This window comes from Babylonia areolata, chromosome 20, assembly GCF_041734735.1.
Source record: "Babylonia areolata isolate BAREFJ2019XMU chromosome 20, ASM4173473v1, whole genome shotgun sequence".
NCBI classification, from domain to species: domain Eukaryota; kingdom Metazoa; phylum Mollusca; class Gastropoda; order Neogastropoda; family Buccinidae; genus Babylonia; species Babylonia areolata.
The window spans coordinates 329,674-339,673 of record NC_134895.1 but is presented as its reverse complement, the minus strand read 5'-3'; the positions used below and the strand labels follow the sequence as shown (position 1 = coordinate 339,673).

Below are 10,000 nucleotides of genomic sequence, written 5' to 3'. Positions count from 1 at the left end.
GGAGGGATGGGGATGGAGGGGAGAGAGAAGGGGGGGGAGGAGGGAGGGATGGGGATGGAGGGGAGAGTGAAGGGGGGGAGGAGGAGGGATGGGGATGGAGGGGAGAGTGAAGGGGGGGAGGAGGGAGGGAGGGATGGGGATGGAGGGGAGAGTGAAGGGGGAGGAGGGGAGATGGGGATGGAGGGGAGGGGGGGGATGGGGATGGAGGGGAGAGTGAAGGGGGAGGAGGGGGGGATGGGGATGGAGGGGAGAGTGGAGGAGGGGGGATGGGGATGGAGGGGAGAGTGAAGGGGGAGGAGGGGGTGGATGGGGATGGAGGGGAGAGTGAAGGGGGAGGAGGGAGGGATGGGGATGGAGGGGAGAGTGAAGGGGGGGAGGAGGGGGGATGGGGATGGAGGGGAGAGTGAAGGGGGGAGGAGGGGGGATGGGGATGGAGGGGAGAGTGAAGGGGGAGGAGGGGGGGATGGGGATGGAGGGGAGAGAGAAGGGGGGGGGAGGAGTGAGGGATGGGGATGGAGGGGAGAGTGAAGGGGGGGAGGAGGGAGGGATGGGGATGGAGGGGAGAGTGAAGGGGGGAGGAGGGGGGATGGGGATGGAGGGGAGAGTGAAGGGGGGGGGAGGGAGGGATGGGGATGGAGGGGAGAGTGAAGGGGGAGGAGGGGGGGGATGGGGATGGAGGGGAGAGTGAAGGGGGGAGGGGGCGATGGGGATGGAGGGGAGAGTGAAGGGGGGGGGATGGGGATGGAGGGGAGAGTGAAGGGGGAGGAGGGAGGGATGGGGATGGAGGGGAGAGAGAAGGGGGGGGAGGAGGGAGGGATGGGGATGGAGGGGAGAGAGAAGGGGGGGGGGAGGGGGATGGAGGGGAGAGTGAAGGGGGAGGAGGGGGGATGGGGATGGAGGGGAGAGAGAAGGGGGAGGAGGGAGGGATGGGGATGGAGGGGAGAGAGAAGGGGGGGGAGGGAGGGATGGGATGGAGGGGAGAGTGAAGGAGGGGGAGGAGGGGGATGGGGATGGAGGGGAGAGTGAAGGGGGATGAGGGAGGGATGGGGGATGGAGGGGAGAGTGAAGGAGGGGGAGGAGGGAGGGATGGGGATGGAGGGGAGAGTGAAGGAGGGGGAGGAGGGAGGGATGGGGATGGAGGGGAGAGTGAAGGGGGAGGAGGGAGGGATGGGGATGGAGGGGAGAGTGAAGGGGGGGGAGGGAGGGATGGGGATGGAGGGGAGAGTGAAGGGGGAGGAGGGAGGGATGGGGATGGAGGGGAGAGTGAAGGGGGGGGAGGGGGGGATGGGGATGGAGGGGAGAGTGAAGGGGGAGGAGGGGGGGATGGGGATGGAGGGGAGAGTGAAAGGGGAGGAGGGAGGGATGGGGATGGAGGGGAGAGTGAAGGGGGCGAGGAGGGAGGGATGGGGATGGAGGGGAGAGTGAAGGCAATTTGGGGGGGGGGGGTGTCGTGGTGGGGGTTTATTGGGATTGTGGCGTTGTCGTATAATATTGTCTTTCTTTGGCTCTCTCTTCCTCTGTCTCTGTCTCTCACTGTCTTTCTGTCCGCTTCGTGCCCCCCCACCCCCAATAGCAGATACAGGACTTGTAACCATCTGTTGACATTTTCCTTACTTGTCATTTTGTTGTTGTTGTTGTTTTTGTTTTGTTTTTTCTAACATTTCTTTGCCCCTTACCTTCCACCTCAGCCTCTTGCTGTGTTCCCGGAGTGTCCCATGTAATGTTCTCATTCCTGTGTGTTGTCTTACGTTACGTGATAAAACGTGGAGTGATGGCCTAGAGGTAACGCGTCCGCCTAGGAAACGAGAGAATCTGAGCGCGCTGGTTCGAATCACGGCTCAGCTGCCGATATTTTCTCCCCTAGACCTTGAGTGGTGGTCTGGACGCTAGTCATTCGGATGAGACGATAAACCGAGGTCCCGTGTGCAGCATGCACTTAGCGCACGTAAAAGAACCCAAGGCAACGAAAGGGTTGTTCCTGGCAAAATTCTGTAGAAAAATCCACTTCGATAGGAAAAACAAGTAAAATTGCACGCAGGAAAAAAAAAAGAAAAAAAAAGAGTGGCGCTGCAGTGTAGCGACGCGCTCTCCCTGGGGAGAGCAACCCGAATTTACCACAGAAATCTGTTATGATAAAAAAAATACAAATACAAATGCAAAATGATTTCTTAAACAGAAATCTGTGAACTAATGTAACAGCCAATGAATGAATAGGACTGAAGAAACGTAAATGCAAAAAAAGGTAAATACATAACGAGGTAACTTCACAAAGTAACAATAACCTACCCAGTAAAAAAACACCTCAACAGAATACGGCCATCTCACTAACTCGTTACTTAATTATTAGTCACCGAACCAACAACCATCCTCCGCAACCAACGATCATCTACCTGAATATCTAGTCATCAGCCCCATCCACATGTAATACGCAGCTTCTGTTCAAACGTGTGTGTGTGTGTGTGTGTGTGTGTGTGTGTGTGTGTGTGTGTGTGTGTGTGTGCAGTGCGTGCATGCGTGAGTATGCACAAGTTTTTATATTGATATGCACTTGTATGTGATATGCACTTGTATGTATCTTATTTCTACTGTATCTGTGTTTGTGTATGATTTTCGAGTTATGTTCGTATCTTGTTGTGTACTATCCCCCCCCCCTCCCCTCCCCGCCAATATTCCTTGTGACCCCGGTACACTTGGTAATAAAGACATATTCTATTATATTCTGTATATTCTCTGGGATACTTCTCTGATTAGGGATGGTTGGAAAAGATTAAACCCGAATCATTTGGCCCAGACTCAGTTTCTTGTGTGTGTGAGATACTTTCCGTGGGGAAATTTGCAGACAGTTTCTAATGAGAGCGACGAAGACAAAGCAGCTTTTCGTGCTATTCTCTTGTGTGTCAATGGACTTTTTTGGGTTTCAGCGCGGGGACGCATGTCCGTGGAGACACTAGAAGACAAATTTATGGGAGATGGGTTTTACGTGTTTTAGAAAGCCGTGTGCATTTCGCTTTGAAATCTTCGTGGAAAAGCTTTGTGTGCACGTTAGCAGAGAAGCTAAGGCTTTTAGTGATTTGCTTGGAGCATTGTGTGTGTTTGTTTCTCCTTCTCTGTGTGTATCTGTTTCTTAATCTTTTACACGCTGTTTTCAGTTCAAAAATATTTTTTGCATTAAAAACCCTGTATGTTTGTCAGTCTGAACATGTCCCCTTGTCTCTTAATCTCTTTCTCACCCTATGTTTCTCTCTGACTCTCTGTCTCTCCCTCTCTGTCTCTCCCTCTCTGTCTCTCCCCCCTTTGTGACTGGGCATCAACCTCTCTTACTTTACAAATATTCCTCTCAAAGGACTCTCACCAGTCCTTAGTAAAAGGAAAATACATTTGATAAAACATTAATCGAAGAAAAATAGGTCTGGATTTATAATGATGTTGTTGTTCAAGACATGATTTTAGATAATATCACAGACACACGCACACACCTGCAGCATATACGACCATACAATGCATAACTCACACACACATACATATTCACGCACACACACACACACACACAAACACACGTACCTGCACTCACACCTGCAGCACATATTACCATACAATGCATAACTCGCACACACATACATATTCACGCACGCGCACACGCACACACACACACACACGAGGAGGTGGCTGTCGCAGAGCAAGAGGATGCAGACACTGATGAAGAACCAACCTCCGACAGAGGACGATTTCCAGAACATCAAACTCATCAGCAATGGAGCTTATGCGTGAGTTGAACAGGAAAAGTTTGTCATGTTTTTGGGGGGACGGCAGATGATGTGGAAGTGCTCTTAACTCAGTTATTCATTGCATTATAAAGTCAGGTCAGGGGCATAGCCCTTGCTACTGGTATCATGTAACCCAGTACTACCTGCCGCATGTGAAGTCTCCCATCGACGGACCAGGCGGAGGAGGAAACCTTTCCCAACGGCTGTGAAGGCGGAAGAGGATGACCAAAGGGCAGGGGGAGCTCTCATTCTTGCTCGAAGTCCTCCTTGGAGACGGAGCTCCGAAGAAAAAACCTGCACCTTCCGAGGCCGTCCTACACGTGGCAGTATCTGCACCTGGGGACTGTGAGCGTCGGTAGGCGAGAGAGTGGGGAAGGGACTGCACAACTCCTCTTCACTAAAAAAAAAAAAAATCACCTGTGCTGGTCAGGCAACCAGGCTAATGTCGGAACGTCACACCGACAGATAAGCCTGCCTGCCTACTCATCCGTTGGTCCCACGGGAGACTCCATCACATTGTATTATTCCAAATGCGGATCGCTCAATATAATAGCCACGAAGGGGTGCGATATCTCTCATCTCAACGCCTGCCGCCCACAGGGAACTGTCAGTTATAGGTAACAACAATGGGTCACTTACCAGAGGAGACCCTGCCTGCTGCTGAATCACTGTTTTTGTATAGTGTTTAGCAGCAGGGCCTTACAAAGAGAACACGTCTGTCCCACCCCCAACCCCCTTCTACCGCCACCTCTCCACGATGGGATGACTGGTTATTTTCTAAAACTATTATTTGTATATATTTTTTTTAAACCTTGTCAGATAACACGTTTGAAGGTATATTTCTGTACACAGTGTGTTTCAGAACTTTAGACAGATTGACTGATGGATTGGTATGATTGATTGATTGAATGAATAAACAGTGAGGCCTCATTGTTTTTCATTCCTAGTCAAAAACCATCTGAGGCAACCATATTTTTGTTCTGTGTTGTCCGTATATTCTGTGTAGCTTAATCTCGGGATTAAAAAGGCTATGCCAGTCTTGAATTAAAGCTACTTTGTGTTGGCACATTTCTCCTGTCTTTGCTGCTGTGTGCACATGTCAGATGATCGGTATTGGGACAGGCCCGGCGCTTCCTTTTTTGAGGAATTGACTGGGTTTGTTCCAATGTTTACCTGTGTGCAAGCTGATTCAGCAGCGTAAGCAAATTGACTTGAAGTTGTGTACCTTGTGAATGGAGAGAGTTACCACTCTTTACTGTTTGTTAATTGATTGGTTGAATGGTTGGCTTCATTGATTAATCGGCTGATTGATTTGAAGGATTGGTCCATGGCTGATTGATTTGGTGGATTGACCCATGGCTGATTGATTTGGTGGATTGATCCATGACCCCCCCCCCAACCCCCCCAACCCTCCACCCTCCCCAGGGCGGTGTACCTGGTGCGGCACAAGGGCAGCAGGGAGCGGTTCGCCATGAAGAAGATCTGCAAGCAGAACGTGGTGCTGAGGAACCAGGTGGAGCAGGTGTTCCTGGAACGGGACATCCTCTCCTTCACGGACAACCCCTTCGTCGTCAGCATGTACTGCAGCTTTGAGACCAAGGTCAGGGTGGGCGTGATTGATTGATTGATTGATTGATTGATTCTTATGGATACTTATATAGCTCCTACCCTCGGTCGGAGACCAAGCTCTAAGCGTTTTACAAATACGGGGGTCATTTGCACGACAGGCTGCCTACCTGGGTAGAGCCGACTGACGGCTGCCATTGGGCGCTCATCATTCGTTTCCTGTGTCATTCAATCATATTTCATGGTGATGGTAATGATTTTTATTACGAACAACGAAGATGATGATGTGTTTTTTGTATGGTAGTAATGATTGTGATGGTGAGTGATGATCAAAATGATGAAAATGAAGATGATGTTGATTATGATGATGATGATGATGATGATGATGACAGTAATGATGATGATGATGTTAATGATGATTATTATTATGGTGATGATGATGACGATGGTGATGATGATCATGATGTTGAGTGATATGTTTACGGCGGTGATGTTGATGACGATGGTGATGATGATCACGATGTTGAGTGATATGTTTACGGCGGTGATGTTGATGACGATGGTGATGATGATCATGATGTTGAGTGATATGTTTACGGCGGTGATGTTGATGACGATGGTGATGATGATCATGATGTTGAGTGATATGTTTACGACGGTGATGTTGATGACGATGGTGATGATGATCATGATGTTGAGTGATATGTTTACGACGGTGATGTTGATGACGATTATGACGACAGTGATAATGACGACCACGGTACTGGTCATAATGATGATGCTAATGATAATGATGGTGATTATGATGATGGTGATGATGATGACCACGGTACTGGTCATAATGATGATGCTAATGATAATGATGGTGATTATGATGATGGTGATGATGATGACCACGGTACTGGTCATAATGATGATGCTAATGATAATGATGTTGATTATGATGATGGTGATGATGAGTACGATGAACTGATGATGATGATGATGATGACTGTGATGGTAATGATGATGACGAAAGTGATGCTGCTGCTGATGATGATGATCGGTGTTGTGACTGTTCACTAGAAACACCTGTGCCTGGTGATGGAGTATGTAGAGGGAGGCGACTGCGCTACGTTGCTGAAAAACGTGGGCTGTCTGCCCATGGACCTCGCGCGGTACGTTGCCCTTCGTGGACATCAATCAACAGAAGCAGCAGAAGCCAACTTTAGTAGTAGTAGTAGTAGTAGTAGTAGTAGTAGTAGTAGTGTTTGAAAAACAAATCCCTTTCCCGTCCTCTGTCTGTCTGTCTGTCTGTCTGACTGTCTCTCTATCTGTCTGTCTGACTGTCTCTCTATCTGTCTGTCTCCTCTCTTTGTCACTCTTTAGTTTATTCTCTCTCTCTCTTTCTCTCTCTCTCTCTCTTGCACACACACACACACACACACACACACACACACACACACACACACACACACACACACACACACACACACCACAAATTAAGCCAGTGTTATTATATGGTGCAGAAATATGGGGTTTAACACAACAGAAAGCGGTGGAAAATGCTCACACCTTTGCATTGAAGACATTGCTAAATGTCAGCCCCCGAACCCCAAACGACATGGTGTACTGCGAACTGGACGTTACCCCTTATAGGTTTTTACCTGTGTCGCTTGCATCAAATACTGGTTACGTTTAACAACACTAGATGATTCCAGACTTCCACGTAAAGCATACAACATGCTCCTATCACTTCATAATGATGATAAGATTTGTTGGGTAACTCAGGTTTATAAAACTTTATACGAGACGGGTTTTGGCTTTGTATGGGAAAATCAGGGGGTGGCAAATCAAAATATATTCCTGGGATCTTTCAAACAGAGACTGATAGATTGTTACTACCAAAAGTGGTTTGAACATACCAGCAGCAGCACTAGATTTAGTGTTTACCACACATTCAAAACATCAGTATCCTTGGAAGCTTACTTCACTACAGTTACGAACAAACATATCCGTGACATCCTGATAAGATTTAGATTAGCTATATCCGAACTACAGACGCACAAAAAACGTTACACTGCTGTATCAGAGCAAGACCTCATATGTTCATTCTGCCACAATGCTATAGAAACGGAACTGCATTTTCTTTTCCACTTCACAGAATTGAATGACTTACGACAGAAGTATATTCCTAAAAAAATTCACGCTTTATCCGTCGATGACTAGGTTTCAGCATTTGATGCAAGACGAGCATTGCCTCCATGACATGGAAGATACATTTATTATGCAAACCGACGTCGTTAATGCTTTTCTTCTTCTTCTTCTTTTTTTTTTTTTTTGTTCATAGTATACTATAACAAAGGTTTACTCTGACGTAGTCCGCACGATCTGTTGTAACGGGTCATATGGCCTATACAATAAAATTCTTGCGTTCTTGCGTTCTCTCTCTCTCTCTCTCTCTCTCTCTCTCTCTCTCTCTCTCTCTCTCACACACACACACACACACACACACACACACACACACAAAGTTAACCAGCTGAAAAGGGGGATTTCTCTGATGAAATCAAGATTATTTGGAATGATGAGAAGTTGCAGATATATAAAGAGGAGCTAGATAGCAATGATTTCAAAGACAGCTTGAGTGAAGCCCACGGTATGTTAGATTTAGATGTTGATAGCGGGATTGAATTGTTCACACACGCTCTGTACGGAGCAGCTGCTTGTATGGTTAGAAAGGTCAGAAAAACTAAGAAAGAATTCAATGACTGGTGTGATATAGAATACTGGCAGCAGAAGAAACGGGTCAGAAGACTCCTTAAGAGATTCCAAAGATGTAAGACAGAAAGCGTTAAGAATCAGTGGAAAGAAGTCTGTATGTTAAGGACAAAGAAACGAGCGTACGAAGAAGAAAGATTAGAAAAATTAAGAAACTGCGTTCATGACCCAAAGCTGTTCTGGTTAATAATAAGATCAGTTAACCGGAAAGCAGTGGTATATAGTGACATTAGTTCTGAACAGTGGCATAACCACTTTTCTAACGTCTTTAATTATAATACAGCTGATAATAATTCTGATTTTTTTCCCATTTGTTTTCTTTTTGTTTTTGTTATTGTTTTTTGTTTGTTTGTTTGTTGTTGTTGTTTTTTGTTTTTATTTTCTGTTCCGTTTTTATCTGCTTTGCACCATTTTGATCTAATTAGTACCTACTATGTCACCAGAGCTTTTCAGCTAATGACATTAAACATTTCAGTGTTCAGTGTTCTCTCTCTCTCTCTCTCTCTCTCTCTCTCTCTCTCTCTCTCTCTCTCTCTCTCTCTCTCTCTCTCTCACACACACACACACTCCCCCCTTCTCTCTCTCTCACTCTCTCTCTGTCTCAATCCCCCCCTCTCTCTCTCCCTCTCTCTCGCTCTCTCTCTCTCACACTCCCTCTCTCTTTCTCCCAATGGTGTGTGTGTATGTGTGTGTGTGTATTCATGTGTGAGTGTGTATGTTTGTTTTATGTTTGTGGATGTGTATAATTTTTTTTGGTTTTGTATATGTATGTATGTAGATATATATATATATACTTGCATGTGCATGTGCGTGAGTGTGTGTATGCATACATGTGTGCGTACGCGCGCACGTGTTTTGTGATTGAATGATTTTGTGCAGGATGTACTTTGCGGAAACGGTGTTGGCTCTGGAGTACTTGCACAACTATGGCATTGTACATCGCGACCTGAAACCCGACAAGTCAGTTCTCTCAGTGGGTGTGCGTATCTGTGTGGCTGGGTAGATAGGAGTCAGGGTGTTCATTGATGGGTGAGTGAGAGGGTTGCCATCGAAAATTGTGAATCAAGAGAGTGACAGAGAGAGAGAGAAACAGAGAGAGGGAGAGAGGGAGATATATATATATATATATATATATATATATACAGAGAGAGAGAGAGAGAGAGAGAGCGGGAGCGGCGTTGGAAAGATAGAAAGAATGGCTTGATGAAAAATTGTGAATCAAAGAGTGACACAGCGCGCGAAAACCTGGCTAAAGTCACATCCAGCGACTCTTAGCTGTACACAAAAACAAGTGGTCTGATTCAAAATCATGATCGGGATTTTTATAAACATCGCATCTTCGATATCTCTCTCTCTCTCTCTCTCTCTCTCTCTCTCTCTCTCTATATATATATATATATATATATATATATATATGTGTGTGTGTGTGTGTGTGTGTGTGTGTGAGTATCAGTAGCTCAAGGAGGCGTCACTGCGTTCGGTCAAATCCATATACGCTACACCACATCTGCCAAGCCGGTGCCTGACCAGCAGCGTAAACCAATGCGCTTAGTCAGGCCTTGAGAAAAAAAAGATAGATATATATTGTATACACACACACACACACACACACACACACACACACACACACACACACACACACACACACACACACGCACACACACACTTATATATATATATATATATAGATAGATAGATAGATAGATAGATCAGATGTGCTAGAACGTATATGGATCTCCCACTTGTCTTGACATCTCCAGGAGCCAGCTGCATTGCCCGGACGGAAGAGCCTAGTATGGTCGTAACCAGCTACTAACTGTGTGTAGTAGTATGGAACTGACCACTGGCGTAGTTCGGTCAACGTAGGCAAATATATGTGTAACTGTCAAAAAGTTAGAGAAGCAAGCAATGCA

General features: G+C 46.5%; 1 protein-coding gene across 1 annotated transcript in view; it reads left to right on the top strand.

Annotated features, from left to right (window-relative positions):
• LOC143295072 (microtubule-associated serine/threonine-protein kinase 3-like) overlaps positions 1 to 10,000 on the top strand; it is a 337,212-nt gene that overhangs the window by 299,990 nt on the left and 27,222 nt on the right. The window contains exons 18-21 of the mRNA XM_076606630.1: positions 3,676 to 3,764; positions 5,190 to 5,364; positions 6,396 to 6,487; positions 8,967 to 9,047. Coding sequence (XP_076462745.1) covers positions 3,676 to 3,764; positions 5,190 to 5,364; positions 6,396 to 6,487; positions 8,967 to 9,047 — 437 coding nt within the window. The remainder of the gene's footprint in view (positions 1 to 3,675; positions 3,765 to 5,189; positions 5,365 to 6,395; positions 6,488 to 8,966; positions 9,048 to 10,000) is intronic.